Source organism: Ictalurus furcatus, chromosome 14 (assembly GCF_023375685.1).
Source record: "Ictalurus furcatus strain D&B chromosome 14, Billie_1.0, whole genome shotgun sequence".
Classification (NCBI taxonomy): Eukaryota; Metazoa; Chordata; class Actinopteri; order Siluriformes; family Ictaluridae; genus Ictalurus; species Ictalurus furcatus.
In genome coordinates, this window is record NC_071268.1 from 8816465 (window position 1) to 8836418 (window position 19954).

The 19954-nt window shown below is 43.8% G+C and overlaps 1 protein-coding gene across 1 annotated transcript in view; it reads left to right on the plus strand.

The window, feature by feature from the left end:
- The first annotated feature begins 1833 nt into the window (after window positions 1–1833).
- Window positions 1834–19954, plus strand: part of nr3c1 (nuclear receptor subfamily 3, group C, member 1 (glucocorticoid receptor)) — a 51871-nt gene continuing 33750 nt past the window's right edge. Inside the window, exons 1-2 of the mRNA XM_053640776.1 lie at window positions 1834–2365; window positions 6765–7915. Of these exons, the coding sequence (XP_053496751.1) occupies window positions 6774–7915 (1142 nt within the window). The 5' untranslated portion in view covers window positions 1834–2365; window positions 6765–6773. The remainder of the gene's footprint in view (window positions 2366–6764; window positions 7916–19954) is intronic.

A 19954-nucleotide genomic window follows, 5' to 3' on the forward strand; every position in this document is an offset into this window, starting at 1 on the left:
AAAATTATAATAGATAGCATACATCTTGACTGCAACATTACTGTGGTTTTGCTGTAGTACTTAATATAAGATGTACTGTATGTTACTCTCATGACACTACTGAAAGACGTGGTCTGGCATTGGGTTAATATTTGATATACAGTAGAAGAAGGAGCAATGGTTTAGTTAGTTAATTTGTTTGTTTGTGTTTGTTTGTTGTTGTTTTCAAATTCAAAGTCTTTTCTCTGTGATACGTACATAATCCGATTGCCTGTACATTAAATTATCATATTGGTGTGGAACTTTTGACTAAACACCGATCAGCCATGTATGCTTCTCTTTGTTAAATAAGAGCACATGTTTTTAATCAGTTTATTATTAGGATTAGATCATGTGGCCATTTAAGTCCCTCAAAATAAGTTGTTACTGTAGAAAAAATATATTAAAGTGCTTTATATTGCACTACTGTCAGACCTGCGGATATAGAAAATCAATCAATACTAACCATTAAAACCTTTACCATTGCCATTATTGGTCGTAAATGGTATCCACTAGACATAACATGCCACCAATAGAAGGCAACAAATTACCAGTAGAGACCCACAGGAACCATTACAGTTTCCATTAAAGCCAGTACAACTCCCATTATAACCATTAAAACCATTACATGAGGGTTTATATTGTTGTTTTTTCAGCAGGGTCTGCTGGAGAACACCTCCGTCTGAAATGAAGAAACCCTCTGGGTATTCTGCTAAAACTAGCAGCATCGCATTACGCATGTTTGACGTCATTTGCCATCAACTGGGAAACGGCTAGTAAAAAAAAACGCTTTTAAAGTGCCCCATTTGAGACTATACTGCCCTTCTAAACTTCATACACTAGACGGTAGAGTAGAGCCAGGTGCACACTGTGCGATTTTTAATAGTCCTTCGTGGTTGTTGCTTGTCAGACTGTAAGAACATGATCCCCACTGTAGGCCATGTCACACTGTAGGATCTCAGCTGTTATTAATGTCAGACTGTACGACAGTCAAGACATGAAAAACGGATACACGCAAGAAGACTCGTACAGCGTAGGACAAGCCACACTACAGGACTTTGCCTCAAATCTTCTGACACTGCCAGACTTTAATCGGGTGTTGGGGAACGTGTCAAACTAGATATCAAAGACAACAGATTTTGGTCTAGGATTATAGGAATCTTTTAGGATTCCCAAACTCTGACGACCAAATCGAGGCCAAAATTGTACAGTGTGAACCTGGCTTAAGTACTACATAGTATAAGTGTATAGTATGTAGTAAACAACTTATGTCTTCATGGAGCTTGCTTGCTTTGTGCACAGGCGCATTGTCATGCTGGAACATTTGATTTTGGGCCTTTTAATTCCAGTGAAGGGAAATTGCAATGATACAGTAATACAATCTATACAACTGTGTGGCAACACTTTGGGGACGAACCACGTGACGGTGTGATGGTCCACATACATTTATACATACATATATATATATATATATATATATATATATATATATATATATATATGTATAGTTTATCACATATACATAAATTGTATAGCCTATATATAGGTAGTCAAATATATAGTTTATCATATATATAGTCATATATAGTTTCTCTCTCTCTCTCTCTCTCTATATATATATATATATATGTGTGTGTGTGTGGGTATCTTATATGTAATAAAGTAGACATATAGTGGATGTTTTCCATCCATCCATGTTCTACCGCTTACTCCTTCTTCAGGGTCACGGGGGAACCTGGAGCCTATCCCTATCCCTATCCTATCAGACCTCCCTTGATCCGGTTTGTTTCAGCGTTTGTCTGATATTTCTGACATGCCTGTTCACTTTCACCACTGATTGCCACACGAATGGCACGAAAACAGTGGAAACTTTCTGCCCGTGTCGTTATTATGAAACGTGTGCGGTTGTTATGACGCGTTATAGCCGTTAGGTCGCAGTGTGCGTTGTAAACACGCAGCTCTAACTGTAAAATCTCCATTTTGAATGTTGTTTTTTTTTATGGGAAAGTTAGCGCCTATTCGCAGCTGTTCACGAAATCCTAAGTGGACGCAGGAGTTTTATTTTTCTACTCACGGGTCGCGCTTCTGGATTACAGTTTGTTTGTTTTTTGACTGCGCAGTTTTGTTTTGTTTTGTTTTTTTTTGTGGGGTTTTTTTTTTCCTGCGCTGTGTTGAAGTTTGTTGAAACGACTTGACGGACTGGCTGCAGGAGAGAGAAGTGCTCGGTGTTGCTAACGGCTAGCAGCAGCAGGGAGGGAAGAAAATAACCAGGAAAAAAAAAACACAAACAAAACCAAACCATGTCAGATGATGCACCAAAACACAACGGGAACTTAAATATCGAATGGTATGTATTGTTTTTGACGGGTTTTGGCTGATTTTTCTAGGCGTTGCACCTCGAAAAAGAATGTTGAAGCCGTATTTGTGTTTAATTTGCTTCGAAATAAATCGGTGCTACTTAGCCAGGTTAGCTTAGCTAGCGGGGCTGCATTGCGTTGGCCGTGACACCATGTCATTGCTGGGCTTCTTGTCATTTTGACCTTCTAATTTAAATATAGTCTAGCGTGCAGGGGTGGTTGTACAAATTACTATTATGCTTACATATGTAACATTTTCCTGTGTGTGAGAGAGAGAGCCACGACTAAAAACAGGCCTCTCTCTTATGGGATCAGTTACCACGATAGCTTTAGTTTCGTTAACCGTAACCTGTGGCTGCGTCTCAAACCGCGTTCTATCGCGTGCAAGTGTACTAAATAGTGCGCAAAAAACCCATACTGCGCAAGTATTGTACTTCTGTACTAGTTTGTTTTTTGGATTATAGCACAGCGCTTCCTGTTTATCAATGCGCGGCACTGTTTAATCTTCATGAAGGGTTTGTTATTGAGCTGTGATTGAGGCAGGGGTGTTGCAGGTAATCTCAGGTGATCCTGTCCATGATTAAAAACCGCCTCTGAAATCAAAACTGGTGTTTCAGATTATTATTATTATTATTATAGCCTATAGCTGTTGTAGCATAGCTGGAAAAAAAAAAAAGATTCGGAAATTCTCGTTTATCGTCTGGGAATGCATTTAAAAAATTTTACGACTCATCCTGTACCAGTCTTGTGCTTGTCCAATTAAATGCTCTCCAGATCATATATGCCACGCCCCCTTTGCTTTACGGTAGCAGTAAAACGTACATGGTTCGTTGTTCGTCACGTGCGTTTCTGGCTGCGTTGACAAAAGCAGAGTTGATTCAATAAGTAGAAAAAGCGTTACACCAGTTTCGGGCCGCTCAGTGCTGGAATGTCGTATGGTTTAGTCCACCGTTCAGACGTGTCCGATCCAGGGGGTTACTCTGGGTCTGTCCGGTTTCAGACCTCGTCTCAAACATGTAGCGCAACTCCGAGAACACGCCGCGTGTCGTCGTCTGAGATATATCACCAGAGTTGGGTGTAACGCGTTACTGTAATCTAATGACTTTTTCTGATAACGCAGTAATGTGATGCATTACATTTTAAATGTATGTCATTTGATTACAATTACTGATGTCAATACAATTACGTTACAAATATATTGTTAAGAAAACAGTATAAAGTAAAATGCGTTTTTTAAAAATAAATCGGGTTTTGCGCGGCATCCAGAGGCGTAACCCGGACTGGGCATTGGGGGCTGTAGTCCTGAAGATTTTTTTTTTTTTTTTTAGCCCTGAATAATTCTCCACTTGGTGCAGTTTGTCTCTACGTAACTGAACATCAGTAAAATAATATGGCGGTTTTGTGATTTTATATCTTTAGTGAACGCAGGCGAAACCAATTAGACAGGGTTTACAGGAAAATACATGGAAATACTCGTGTCTTATTGGCTGACAGTCTCTCAGTTCTGCCAAACGCTAGCTCACAGTCATTGACTACGTTTCCATGGACAGCAGTAATCTAATTATTGACCTTATTCTGAATAAGACAATATTGTGATTAAGGTGTTTACATGAGTCGCTTTTAGAATATTCCTTTCATGTTCCCATTTTACATGTTATATCGATTAACGTCACACGTCATTACAGCCCCACGCCACGCCGTCCGACGTTCCCTCCAGAATTTCACGTATCGACATACAGTTGGTCTTCGTTATGGTACCGTATACAGTTTTGGGTGTTTTTATTTTTAATTTTACGAAAGTGCTGTTAATTATTTGTCACGCTGTACGTGCTAATAGACAACCGCTTGACGTCGTGGGCTGCGTCCCAAACCGCGTACTTGCCGTCTATATAATCGCCGATACACGTGTATTTCTCCTACTATATAAGGTAAGTACGCGGTTATCGGACGCAGCCGTGGTCTCTTGTTTACCGTCAGACGGTTGAGCGCTGCCGTGTGTGTACGTGTCCCGTCACAAAATGTGGTGAAAACTCCCACACGGCGTTAATAGTGTGATTAAGGTGTGTACATGTCTGTAACGCACTTCCATAATGCGACTAAAACAGGAATACTCCACACGTCTTAATTCCATTTGTGTTTACTACGAGTATGACTTTAATCAGATTAAGGTTATAATATATAATAATCGCTGTTTACATGCTAGTTTCTTAATCAGAGTATCATCTAAATCGGGTTAATATCAGATTATTGTTGTCCATGTAAACGTACTGAGTGTGAGGGGAAATGGATATACGGCAATTTATTTTTTTAAACCAGTAAAGAAACTGAAACGGTAACATCCCCTGATGCCGAGCAGGAAAACAAGGTGTGTAAAAGTCTATACGAGTTCCAGTTTACGTGAACGTGATCTGAGCAGAGCGAAAGGAAAGATAATGTACTTTGTAGCCCATACAACGAGAGCTTAGTTGTTCCTCCCCTTGGCTAGCGACACCAAACTAACCTAGATAGAAAAGTTTTCTATTTTATCCATCTGCTAGTCCTACAGTGTCATACGTTGACCACTAAGTTACCTCAGCGTCCGTAAAATAAAACTTAGGCTACTAGCTGAGCTGGGAAAAACGCACGGAGAAGAATCTGGGCTCAGCCCGGGATGATTAACAGTCCAGATAAGGCCTGTGGCGTGGCGTCTGCGTCAGTTAATGAGTAATGAGCATGCATTAATGAATCACCGGAGAACGCTCGGTAAAATTACTGACAGAACTCCGAGTTTCACTTTGTAGTGTATTTGTGTGGGTTTGAAAGTGACGTGAAAGTAACGTCTTTAGTAATCCGATTACTTTTTACACGCGGTAATCAGCAACGTAATCCGATTACAATTTTAAAGTAGTAATTAATCTGTAGTGGACGACTTTTTTTTTGAGTAACGTACCGAGCACTGGATGTCACCCTCATTAAAGTCGACAGAAAAGGGTGACGGTGGATTTTACGATTGCAGAAACGAATGCAAAATCAAGCAATATTCGTAGGAGCATGCAATTTTTCTTTTTTTTTTTATGAATTACCGCAGATTTCCCACAGATTTGGGCCAAGACACGTCATGTGACGTCATCACAGCGCGTATACAGCCAAAGCCCTCTTCGGATTCACGTCGAACACGAGTACGGCTTAAAGGTCTCAATTACCAACAAACAATTTCGCCAGCTCAAGTAATGAAATGAACAAAAAAAAAAACTCTGCAAGTTGCATCACAAATTCTGAAGAAGGAAAAAAAAAAATGCAGCAAATTCAAAAAGCAATTTTGGCCGCAACAATCACAACAACAACAACAACAAAAAAAAACCTCTTTTTAAACTGTCCTCCATATTTAGCTAGTTCACCAAGCTACTGTCAGGTTAGTTGGTGTATCGGGGGTGTGGTGTGTAAATCAGTTCCAAAAAGAACTACGTCATCATACAACATAATACGACATTGGTGTAACTTCACCATCATCACATGACGTCATATTAACGCTGTCTTTAATAATCGCATTCAGCGCTATTAACGTGTCGCGGTCATTGTACTTTCCCCTCGAGTGTTTGTTCGAATCGGGACTATAGGAGTGTTTCAGCAGTCAGTCTGAAAAAAATACAAATAACATAAAAGAATTCACTCCAACCGAATCAGGTACAAAAGAGATGGTGTTTTTGGTTGCTTGTAGGATAAATAGGTGTTTTTTTTTAGTGCAGTTGTGACCTACGTTTTTAACATACATATTGTCATTTCTGTATGAGCACATGCAAAAGCACACAGAATTATTGGCACCCTTCATGAAGATGAGTGAATGCCGGTGGTTTTTGTAGTTAATATCTGCTGAAGCTTCCCCTGAAGAGAAGAACAGCATTGAGTCTCCTTTTGAGCTGCTAGACCATCCCATATCTGCCCCATGCTCACGCCCGCTCCTCTGGCAAAATATTCAGTTCTTCCAGACTTCTGAAACTTGCTTATTAGTATTATTATTATTATTTTAAAACGATGTCGGTGATTGTGCCTAAGGATATTAAATCAAGTCTATTTTTTTTTTTCATATGAAGAAAACCAGTTTGCATTGATGTCAGAAGTTTATTAGGTGTGTTGATATTTTTCTGCATGCTTTTCTTTTAAAGAATACAATTTAAAAATAATAATAATAATAATATGTAAGTAGTTTCTACCTCTGTTTTACTGGAACATTTTAATCGGTGTGTTTATCTTTTATTGTGCAATCATTATTGCCCATACTCTTCAAGGGTGCCAATAATTCTGGCGTTTAGGAGTATGGGCAATACTGATTGAAAGCACGGTTAAAGGTAATTATATGACACATCTGCCGAGTTTATCATTCAAAAGTTGTTTCGTTGGGTTCCACCACAGCACTGAAAGATGGAGCAGGGAGGCGTGAAGAACGGCGCGAAGAGAGATGAGCATTTGATGACGCGGAGTTTCAGCGAGAGCCCAGCTGAGGGAGTTTTGCATAACGGCGCACGCGGCACCATGTCATTTGCCCCGACTACTGTAGTGCCTCCTGTCAGCCCTCTGTTGCAGCCCGTGACTGGAGATCTCCCCAACGGTGTGAACAACACGCCCTCTCCAGAGGATATCACCATCAATTTACCATCCCCTCTGGAGCTCTTTGTGGAGGACCCTGACCTGAAAATGGTTGGGAAGGACTTGAGGTCTCAGCAGTCCTTTCAGCAGCAGTCCTCCCTTGAGCTCTACAGCTTGGGGGATAATTTCTCACGTCTGGAGGCCAGCATTGCTGATCTCAACAGCTCCTTAACGTCCGTGGACTCTTTAATCGGAGGAGGGGACCCTACTCTGTTCCCACTGAAAAACGAGGACTTCTCACCAATGGGGAAAGGGGAAATGGATCTAGATCAAGATCCTTTCGGGAAAGACGTGGACGGCAGTAACCCGAAGCTCTTCGGCGAGAACACCATGGACCTCCTGGAAGAGTTCGACTTGCCCGAGTCGCCCACAGATCTATACTTGGGAGACGACGAGTTCCCGCCGATGGCAGACGACGCTCTGCTAGGAGTCATGGTTTCCGACAAGGACTCCAAGCCTGTGGACTCGTTGAGCCCCAGCACCAGCACCATCGCCAACGTCAACAACGTCAACGGCGGCGCCAGCTCGACTCCTTCCAGTGTGTCCACAAGCAGCCCAGTCTTGGTGATCAAGCAAGAGAAGGAGCCCATGATCCAGCTGTGCACTCCGGGCGTGATCAAGCAGGAGAACGCCAGCGGGAGGAGCTTCTGTCAGATGACCGCAGACCTGTCGAGCCCAGTCAGGAACGTTTCCATTGCCATCTGTGGCGTCAGCACGTCCAGCGGCCAGAGCTACCACTTCGGAAGCCCTGTATCCAGCGGCAGCCAGCAGAAAGATCAGAAACCTGTTTTTAACGTGTACACACCGCAGCCGACGGGCAACGAGTGGGGCCAGGGATTCGGAAACGCAAGTGCGATGCAACAGAGAGCCAGCAACAGCTTCGCCGCCACCCAGAGCTTCAGCACCGACTATGCCGGGTAAGTACAGACGAAGGTTTTTTTTTGTGTGTGTGTGTGCAGCTTATTACGCAGTGCTGCTTTCATTATGACATTTACGCTATTTGGCAGACGCCGTTATCCAGAGCAACTTACATTTACCTCATTTATACAACTGAGCAGTTGAGGGTTAAGGGCCTCGCTCGAGGACCCAGCAGTGGCAGCTTGGTGGTGCAGGGATTTGAACTCACGACCTCCCGGTCAGTAGTCCCTACGCTACCTATGTAGCGATCTGTTTGGTAGTACATCTCGTTTAAGCCGACATCAGCTAAGCCCAGGTAACCACGTCTGACAACGCTAACCTAGGGTGAAAAATAAGTCGATCGGAAGTGACTAGCTATAACTCCTAAGTTGTCGATATAAGTAGAGCTTAGAAAACGTGCCATAGGTGGAACACATGACGCTATGACCTGTACATGGCTGGATGCCGACCGTCATCGTTTACCTCGAGCATGTTAACGCAGCATGCAGAAACGAACGTTTTTTTGGCACTCAGAAGCAGAAATGTGTTGTTTGGCTTTTCCACAGTGGTTTATTTCAGCAAAGTTCCACTCAGTTTACACCCACCGGGCACTCTTGCGAACGAAACAAAAAAACCAGGCCCAAACCGGTCACGTACGCTGAGGTCTGTGGTAAATGGTAAGACGAAGGAAAAAGTGCAGTGCATTTCCTCCAAATGTGCAGTCAGGAAATAAAGAGGTCAGACGGTTGATTAAAGTGGGTTCTGATGCATGCGCTGCCAACATGTTCATCTACATCAGCTTTGTATCGCCTCGTAGCCTCCCACACTCGTTTTCACACGGCTGAACCCGAGGCTTTGGTGTTTATCGCGTAATAGATCAAGGCTTTTTACTCTTCACACCGCAGTATATTTGTTTCTTTCTCCTCACGATAATGAAATATCGGACCTTTATAACGTGATGTTATAAGGATCATGCGTATCGACCTGTATTACCGTTAGGTTTATATTGTCCTTTTCGTTGCGCTATAGGTTTTTTTTTTTTGTGTTGTTTGTGATGGGTGCAAACATCTCCTCGTCCTCCTCCACACACCACGAGAACGTGCAAAACGTGTACGCGGGTAGCTCCGATGCGGCGTGTTTTTTCCTGTTTCCTCGTTGCTCTCCACACTGCGTTGTAATTACCGGCACTCGGTGGCATTGTTAAGGCTAACGATCTTACCGTGCAGACACAGCGCAGGACTACACGGTCATTAGCTTTCCCTTCAGTACGAACACATTTTGAGAACGGTTTCCTCGCCACGTCGGACGAATCTGATTAGCGATCGAGCTGCGATAGCAGGTGTGAGTAGACGAGCCACTGAAACGGAGACCGCCAAAGGGATTTCGGGATCGTTTTGAATACCGCAGTCGAAAAAACAAATTAGCTGGGGTTTTTTGTGCTTTTTTTTTTTTTTTTCGTGTAGCTTTTGTTCCGTCACGTTTCATTCTCCGTGGATTATGTGTAGTATGTTGGAGTTGGGTTTTTTTCCCCCCATAATATATACGATTTATACCTTACAAAGAAGCGAAAGCGGTATATCGGATTAACCGCTGTAACGCGCACTACCGTTACAGAGTGCCAACATGTACATGTACAGTCAGGCTTCAGCGTTTAGGATTTCTGACCCCTTGCTACGGCAAACAAAAAGGGGGGGGACGTCTGAAAAGTGCACGTCTTTTCCCAGATCAGACAGAGCCCGAACAATCCCCAACGAAGCACCAACTCACTCATCAGTAGAATTTCTTACACTTGTTTACTTGTGCACGTCTAAAAAAAAAAATGCTAATTATCTCATCAAAAAATGCATCATCTCCATAATCACATGCCATCAGGACTGCAGAAAGAGGTGAACACGACACTTGGGGGGGGGGAGATTAAAAAAAAAAAACCATAATAATCACGAGTATTTTTTAAATGGTCAAAATATTATTAACACTTGGAAAAAATCCAAATTGTTATCAAAAAACAAATTAAAAGAAAAGCTCCTAAAACTGATTACATTGTTTACTCTGCATATTAACTGAATAGTATTTGTAGTGCTGCATGTCAGCAGGCCGTCCGAGACACACCCTCTCACTCACAGAGCCGTGTCAGGCTGAAAATAAACGCCAGAGCGCCTGTGTGAAACTCCGAACCAGAGCAGGAATTTTTGTCCTCGTGCCAACGAGGAAGCGAGTAGGAAAAAACACTGACCGGTTAGCTAATGACCGCACGAGATTTATTCAGGAGATAATACGGGGGAGATAAAAGTTTATTTTTGAAGCTGCTTCACTCCTGAAGACAGACATGGATATGATTTTATTTTCAAAGTGATATCTTTGAGTTCGAGAAACTCCAAAGCAACGGACATTCACGTTCAAGCAAGACTACCGGAGCCACTAAGCACCCAGCAGTCAGCCAGACGATTTAGACATCATCTCACCAGAAAATGTAGCACGCGGTATGGCGGTAAACATAACCTCGAGCTGATGAGGTCGCAAATCTCGCCGGGAAGCTGTCGAGTGTCACAGATAACGCTGCAAAAGTGCACGGTCTCCACTGTGTGATAAAGATGCGGTGTGGGAGTTAGTCTTTTCTTCAACGCCCACTAGAAGTAACGAAATCTTCCGAAGCTCGGAAGAATCTAGCTTCGAGTAGGAGTGGGCAATGTGAAATAATATCACATTGAAGAAAAATGTTAAGCCACGATACCTGAAGACATTTCCGTGATTAGAGAATGCTAGTAAACGACAAGCGTTCGCGGATGGATAAATCATTTGAAAATATTTTCATTAATTCATCAGGCACGATGTGATTACCTGGTCCCGTGTTGTGGCTGCCCAGAAACCTAATTGACTAGGCTACAAAGTTCATAATGTAATGTAATAGCGCTTCGTGAGCTAGTTAGCTAGATAAACCTGTTTAAATTCCAGTGGACCGGCGCCGTGTTTTGAGCAAAACTATGCTACGTACACAGCTTCTGTCTGTACGTACGCACTCATGCGATATACCTTTGGAAACTTAAGATTCTTTCCAAAGGTATACAGAAACCGTTTCAAGATGCAATCATGACAGCAGCTACAGACATCGTTTCTGTCGGACCGCCAACATACATACAAACACTTACGAAACTGAGGCAACCCGCCTATGAAGCCTCGTAGTAGTCCGCTGATCCATAACATCACGACAAAAACAGTCTTGTTACACTGGCAAAGGTCCAAACTATCCAGTTACGTAAACATATTTAGTCCAAAACGAAATCAATTTTTACCCACGGACTGTTGCTGCGCCATTTCAAATGACCGGCGGATACGCCTAATTTTTTTACGCATTCGCCGTTCTAACGTCATGTTCCTTATCGGTAGATTTCAAAGTGGCCGCCGGACTCTGACCTTTCGATTGGCACTTCATTTGAACCAATAGGAGGAGGAGTCCATGTCCTGTCCATAGCCTTCAATAGCCAATGAGAGTCCATTAAATTATGAATACACATTTTATAGATTGCTGGATATGGGATATGATTGCATTTAGTGCTCAAAATTATGAGCAAAATCCAAAGTAGTGGGCTTTTTATTCTCTGTATGTGTACGTGGTTACCTAAGGCCCTTTGGAGTCTCCAAGAGGTGATTTTTGGTAAAAACGCTTGGACGTACCCTTAGAAGAACATGTGTAAAATATCAGTTTTCTTTGGTATTATTATCAAATTTGAACTAGGATTAGGTAAGGGTTCATGCTTGGGTCCAGTTGTGTTTTCCAGCTAATAGATCCCAGGTGTAGTCATCTGCAGGAATCTGTATGCAAACCGAATAATAAATCAGGTGGGATTTTAAAAAAAAACAAAAAAAATACCCTTCTCCATTTCATTGTGTTTAAACTTCTATTACTCAATACCTGTAGCACCTTTCAGAAGGATAGCCCTTTTTTTTAGCTAATTTTACAGGAACTGTTAACTATCTCTTGAGTGTTACTTCTCTTTTAACCAAATTGCAACATAGGTGTAACACATCTCAACGCTCCGCCCAGTGTGAGTGAGCATGATATTGGAGGGCGGGGCTGTGGCAAGACATACACCGATGAGCCATAACATCCCCACGCGCATCAATGAGCCATGGGCGTCCGTCCACGACCCTGTCTCAGACTCACTGATTGGCCGCCTTTGGACCACTTTTGATAGGTACTAATTAGTGCTGCCACTAGTGATTATTTTGGTAATCTATTAATCTTTTCGATTGTTTTTTTTTTCGGTTAGTCGGATTAAAAGGCCAGTCACTGACGGGGGGTTATCCACAGTGATGTCACAGACCCGACTAATCCATAACGACACTGGTTGTCGATTATTTTAGTTTTTGATTATTATCGATTACTTGTTACAGCCCTAGTACTAACCACTGTTTACCAGGAACACTCCACAAGACCTGCTGTGTCGGAGATGCTCTGACCCAGTCGACACATCAACTTGCTGCCTAATATAATATATATCCCACCGCTTCACAGGTGCCACTGTAACAGGATAATCAGTTTTATTAGCTTCACCTGTCAGCGGTTTTAATGTTCTGGCTGATCGGTGTCATGTATGAGTTATGTCATTACAGCAGAAAAAAAAATACGAGCTGCTGGGGATTAGGGATGGGTGATATGGACTTATAACTGTATCACGATATTTTCTGTTATTTATTGCGATAACGATATCAGTGACGATATAAATACAGTACCATGCACCACTGCTTTTAGCTGCAAGTGATGGCTGTGATCTTGAGCGCCTCAGAAACACAAACACTGATCTAAAAGTAAAACTGGTTTTCTGTAACCGAACCAGTTCCAGATTGTAGAGGTAGCTCCTCGTTTAGCGATAAACTCCTCCTCAGGTTCACGTCCGCCTTCCGCCGTACTCGTTTTCGCTCCGCACGTGAGCTGCGAACGGTTCGCACGCCGTCGCACACAGAAACACATCATCAACTAGGCTTTTATCGTTAATATCGCGGGAAGACTCATTCTTATCGTGGGGAGAATATATGGTATATCTCAAACCATAAGATATCGCCCAATCCCTACTGGTTTTGAGACGTCTGTAGCTCTGTCAGAATTCATATCACAAAATTCAACACGCTTTATTTTTTGTCAAGAATAAATCTACCGGCTCGTGATTGTGATTTCAGACCGACGTTTACAGCCATCACGATACCTGGAATCCGTTGACGATTCCCGATACCGTCATCAATCGTCCCAAGCCTAGTCCCACATCCTGGACGTTTTAACATCATCCGCGCCCTCGACTTATGAGACAGTGGGAAATATCTTTAATAACCGTTCGCCGAATAAAGAACAAAATTAATGTCAAATCAGCACAGTACCTCAGAAAAACGTATCGTGACGTTTTTTTTTTAAATCACAATATCAATATCGTATCGTTATGTCATCCAGCCCTAGATTGAAAACTTATTTTTTTAAAAAAAAAAGGGTTGATGTTTTGTTGAACTTTGTTACCATGACATTTGAGGTTATTGTGTTCTCTGATGTGGAGCGTAAACTGTGTCAGGGCTTCACCGTTTCAACAGCATGCGGTTTCATTTAGCAGATATTTCAGCGCTGTATCATCTTAAGGTGTGCGTGCTGAAGGCAGCTGGCATTCGAAGTGATTTTTGGAGAGAGGTGAGAGTTGGATGCCATGCTGGATAATTTGCGTGGATTACACGTGTGTGAAGGTTGTTTAGTTTCCCTGTGTTTTAAAAAAAAAAAATAATCATCATTTAATAGACATAACTGTGTTTTGATAAATATCCAGAAACGAAGTGCTTGTTTTAGTCCGGCTTGTGAACGCTGGTAGAAAGCTGTAGAAGAGCTGCGGAGGGTCGGGTCGCTCTTTAAAAAGCAATCCGCTCTGTAAATACATCATAAACTGCGAGGATCTGGCGGTTGAAGGGAAGCAGTCGCAGTCGTGCGGCGGCTCACGGCCAGCAGCAACAGATGGCGAAACAGAAGGGTGGACTCATCTTAAGCGTTCATGTGGGCTTGATTATCCAGCCTTTTTGGTGCGCAGGATTCGAGTGGGAGTCAGGTTTTGTGTTTTCGCCGAGGAGTCTGTACATGCGTGACATTTAACGCCAGACTAGGCTACGCTCTGAAGCTTAATGGCTTGGCATCGGGTCAGAGACAGCACCGAGTTCTCACGAAAAGCACGCACACGATCGCAACCTTACTGTTTTTTCTTTGTTTGTTTGTTTGTTTGTTTGTTTGTTTGTTTTAACACGCGCGTGGTTACGACTCGTGCGATCGTTTCTTGTGTCTGAATCAGGTGCTGGTGTGTAAGTAGATGAGCTCCAGCTCCGGCGATCCTCCCTCACTGAGTTTATCCTGACTCACAAGCCTGACTGAGACGGCCCTGCCTTCAGAGCATAGCTAACTTTATTTGTTTTTTGTTTTGTTTTGGTTTGTTGTTTTTTTTTGCTCGGGTTTTCCTCCGCCAAACACACACCCACGGATGTCATTTTAACACTCTCTAACCCGTTGACAGAAAGAACTTTGGACTGTAAGCTGTCTGACGGTTCTCTAGCCGGAGTGATACTGCACAAGCTGCATGTGGACGTGATTCATTAGGATCAGCTGCGTCGGCAAAGTGACTCGTGATTGTGTAGTCCTGATTGTTGTTTTTACGACATCGTAAGCTCATAATGCTCCTACTCCTACAACTCCTATGTATACACGGGACGAACCGGTTGCACGATAAACCACGATAAAATTCCACGACGGTTAGTATTACCGCGTCGCATTTAATTATCATTTAAACCGATTTGTGAAACTCGCAATAAATGCTGTCCACACACACGCAGCAGGAGTCTGACACAGATGTGAAAACGGACATTAGAATTAAAAACTGAACGCGTCTGCTCAATTCAGCCTGAGCCGAACGAGTCAGAGGCGCAGCAGAGATCCGCAGGAGTCAAAGTTCATTCCTGACTGGGAGAGTGAGGCGAGGCAAGGGACCGGGAGAGTGAGGCGAGGCAAGGGACCGGGAGAGTGAGGCGAGGCAAGGGACCGGGAGAGTGAGGCGAGGCAAGGGACCGGGAGAGTGAGGCAAGGGACCGGGAGAGTGAGGCGAGGCAAGGGACCGGGAGAGTGAGGCAAGGGACCGGGAGAGTGAGGCGAGGCGACCAACAGGAAGAGTGAGGCGAGGCAAGGGACCGGGAGAGTGAGGCGAGGCAAGGGACCGGGAGAGTGAGGCGAGGCAAGGGACCGGGAGAGTGAGGCGAGGCAAGGGACCGGGAGAGTGAGGCGAGGCGACCAACAGGGAGAGTGAGGCGAGGCGACCAACAGGAAGAGTGAGGCAAGGCAAGGGACCGGGAGAGTGAGGCGAGGCAAGGGACCGGGAGAGTGAGGCGAGGCAAGAGACCGGGAGAGTGAGGCGAGGCAAGAGACCGGGAGAGTGAGGCGAGGCAAGACACCGGGAGAGTGAGGCGAGGCAAGACACCGGGAGAGTGAGGCGAGGCAAGGGACCGGGAGAGTGAGGCGAGGCAAGGGACCGGGAGAGTGAGGCGAGGCGACGCGACCGACAGGGAGAGTGAGGCGAGGCAAGACACCGGGAGAGTGAGGCGAGGCAAGGGACCGGGAGAGTGAGGCGAGGCGACCGACAGGGAGAGTGAGGCGAGGCAAGGGACCGGGAGAGTGAGGCGAGGCAAGGGACCGGGAGAGTGAGGCGAGGCGACGCGACCGACAGGGAGAGTGAGGCGAGGCAAGGGACCGGGAGAGTGAGGCGAGGCTATATATATACGTATGCTACAACTCTACCTCTTGTTGAGACACATGCGAAAGAACAACATATTTCAGTTCAGGGAAACTTCCATCACGTGAACGGTTTTCTCAGGCCACTGTACATATTTTGCAACCGTGGAAGAGATCAGGAAAGAAAAGTTTCATGGTAAGATAAACGGGATGAGTCAGAGGAACTTTATTAAAAATACTTTCATTTGTCAACTGTAAAAAAAATCAATGAAACCCCAGTCATGCATAATTATAGGGATTTAATTAATCATTCGTGTTCTAGCTTGATGAACAGAAATTTCATTAATACTCGCCATACTTGTTTTGTGTAGCTGTGAAGCCGCCCTGCAACTCGGACCGTTACGACCTGAAAGTGTCGTTTCTCAGTTCTGAAAGATATTCAACTTGACAATTGGTCGCGTCGTCACTCCTTTGGTTACGATTTGTAAAGCCAACACTGTGACGGACCAAAACGTCCGATAGCGAGTCGTCCGGTTATCATAGTACAATAATGTTTCACTCATACGAGTGATTTTTAGAAAAAGACGCCTCACGTGTACATTACAGCGGAGTGAAATTTTTTTCATCCCAGTTTGTTAGGAGGCTGGGGTCAGAGTGCCGCGATACGGTGCCGCTGGAGCAGAGAGGGTTAAGGGCCTTGCTCAAGGGCCCAACAGTGGCAGCTTGGCATTGATGGAGCTTGAACCCCCGACCTTCTGATCTGAAACCCAGGCCTTAACCACCAAGCCACCACTGGTCTCCTCTTCCAAAATTGGCCGTTTGTCGGGTCGTGTGATGTCTGAGAAGTGTGGTATGATTTTCCAACAAACTCTGACGTAATCTGTCTTGGGCACGAACTGTTGCCATGACGATGAGGTAAGCGTCCATGAAAATTCCATAGAAAGGAAAGCCTAGCTAGGTGCTAGGAGTACAGATCTTAAAGATCTTGGGCGGCTGTGGCTCAGGTGGCAGAGCGGGTTACCCACTAATCGTAGGGTTGGCAGTTTGATTCCCGGCCCATGTGACACCACATGCTGAAGTGTCCTCGGGCACGACACCGAACCCCAAGTTGGTCCCGATGACAAGCTAGCGCCTTGCATGGCAGCTCTGCTACCATTGGTGTGCGAGTGTGTTTGTGTGAAGCGGCGAATGAGACACAGTGTAAAGCGCTTTGTAGAACCGCAAAGGTTCGCTAAGATTTAAATATGAAGCAAGATTTTTAACTGTTTGTTTTGACTGTAATTATGAAGATTATTAACTGTTGAATGAAGCGAAACGTAATCATTGGGCGTTTCACTGTGTGTCCTGGCGTCTGTAAAGTTTGTAGTTCGCCTCTGAACGGTTGCCATCACCATCTGAAGTAGTTGTTGAAACTGCCTGGGGGCAAGCCAAACTAAATTTGAAAAGCTCCGCACATCCTCTGCCGGCAGTCCTCTGCATAAATGTAAGTAAGCAACAACCGCGGCTCCACCCACAACCTCTTCCTTTTCACGACACGTACAGACACGAGTAACAGTAAGATTTTTGATTGCGGTAAAAGAATCATCCGTTTTTAATTTTCAAAATCAGACTGCCGGAGCGGTGCGAACATGACGATTGTGGTTCCCTACATTTTAAATCCAACGGCCGACTCTTAACGGTCGGTCCGCGTCTGTCGGCGCGGTGCGAGCTAGGCTTTAGCCTTCACTCTCCCTGTTTACTAGCTGTTGGAAACTGTGAAATAAAAACCAACCCATCTTTTACTTGTGCATTCTGGTTTAATATTAGTGTTGTGAAAGGGTCTATATTTAATCTGTCACTGATTATCAGCGCTCAGTTACACATTACCCTGCCTAACTGTTGTGTAATGGGTCTTCAGGCTGATAAAAGACCTGAATTTAGAGATACACCTGGACACTGGTAGAGAGGGAGAGAGAGTGTGGTGCACGTCGAGCTTTATTTAAGTGCACATAAATAGGGGATCATTAGCTTGTCTGTCTCTGAGGAGGACGGTGGTAACTGGACCGTAAAGCCGAGTCTCACTGGCAGGGTTTTCAGAGCGCACGTAAAAATAAAGAAATCAACAAAAGCAACTGAAATTTCAACCTCGACCGAGACCGAGTGTTTTTATCGAGGTCCTCTTTGCTGACGGACATCGAACGTCTTGTTTCTACAGAGCAGTACTGGAAGTCTACTGCTGGCTCGTCACAGCTGTTACATAACAATTACATCATTTTAAAATCATCAAATTCTAAAAGGAATTACATCATGCAAATAAGCAAGCGCAAATATAACGTCTTCTCATCGTAAGTAAACGTTAATCATATCATTTCACCTAACTGTCATCGAGACCAGCAGGAAGCGAGGCTAGTAAACCAAACGTTTGAATATCCCTTATACAGCAGAAAGCGAAATCTGGCAACAACAAAAAATCTCGAACGGTGTTGCCATGGCGAGGCAATTAATTAACGTCACGCCACACAAACAAGAACGGCGGCACTGTGTCGCTGCACCACAGTGCATGACTTTACGTGTGTGTTAGGTATAATCGCGTACACGTGGCGTTAGTGAGGCCTAGCGGGGGTCGCTAGATCTGTGCCGATATATACAGTACTGTGTATATCTCTTCGCTTTAGTTGCTATGGAAGAAGGATGAGGTTTAAAAAAAAAAAAACATGAGGTAGCTGCTCCAGCTAGTTCACCTCATGGTCCTGAAGTCTTTTTTTTCCCTTTGTCCAAGTCTTTTGTCCACTGGATCCCAATCTCAGTCCACGGCACGTGACGTTGAGTAGCATTCTTTTAAAATTGAGTTAGAATTGACTTGGCTGTACAATGTAAAAAAACGCTCAGAACATCTCTCTTCTCTCTCTTCTAACTCACTTTCACCCTGTAATAGGGTTGTAATAAATATCGGTACTAAAAAGGAAAAAAAGTCGACTGTACCAGATTTTCATGAGTACCGGGTCAACCCGGTATTGACGCAGGTCGGAAACTTCTCACGGCTGCACCGTGCAACAAGAAGACATCGGCCGCGTCCCAAACCGCATACTTGCCTACTGTATAGTAGCCGAAACGCATGCGGTTTCAGACGCAGCCATGCCGACCGGCGGAGCAGACCACAAAGGGAACGTTGTCAGTAACCCGAAAACCGATTTGCAAACGGCGTAACCAAAGTTTTGTGACGAAAGCAGGAAACACATCGAACCTATGAAAGCGCCTTAAAGACCGACACCCAGATTTATGTCAAGTTTTGGTTTTGTTACCTATTTATTTTAAATGATCGTTGTTAATGTGCTTTAGTTGCGTAAGAGCTCGCGGACACACTTTCTTTTTCTGCTATCCTTACGCTGCTGTTACCGCCGAGTGTGTAAAAGCCGCGCCTCTAAAATTTCAGTGCGGATAGATGAACCGTGCTTTCAGGAAGAACCGCCGTATTTATTCAAGCAGTTCAAGCAGGTGAGTTTAAAATGATGGAAACGGTTGCATTATGAATGTAGAATAGTTTAATTCCAGTGTATTATTGCAACAACAACAACAAAAAAATACTCGTTTTTGTTTACGTAATGGTTAGCATATGCGCGTTTAACGCTAATACAGTCAGGAGTCCTTATTAACCGTTTAATGCTTTAACTTTTATTGGGGTAAAACAAATGGGAAGACATGATGGGGTGTACTAATTTTACACATCAGAGGCTTTCTGATGAGCGATATATCTGAAAGGTACGTGTTAGAAAATAATATGTCAGTCAGAAACACATTTCTTCTCTTGTCTGGAAAACTCTAGTAGCTTTAATAATGAAATACTTGAAGTATACAGAATGGCATTTTAAAAATACATTTTATATTGATCTTTATAACAGTATTAATAAAATAGTGTGTTGTTCAATTTGCATGTTTTTGTGTTGTGCTTTGGTTCCGAGTACCGTGGAATTTTACCGGTATTGGTACCGACTACTGAAATTTTGGTACCGTGACAACCCTAACCCTGTAAAGGCCTGGCTAATGAGCTGATGATGGATTTGAGTGGGAAATCAGCTAGAAGACTCTTTAAAATCTCACTCTCCTGATCTGAACTCGGTACTCGGCTCGCTTTTGTTGATCCCAAAGCCGTTGCTTCACTTAAAAGCCAGTAGATCGTACAGATTTTTTTTTTTTGTTGTTGTTGTTGTTCAACAGTTGAACCACACTCTCTGAGTCTTTGCCCAGACATGTCTCACATCTCCACAATCTAAACAGAGGCTACCTCAGATTCCAGCCTTTAAAAAAAGAAATCCTACTGGAAATCCACTTCGATTAAACTGTGTTT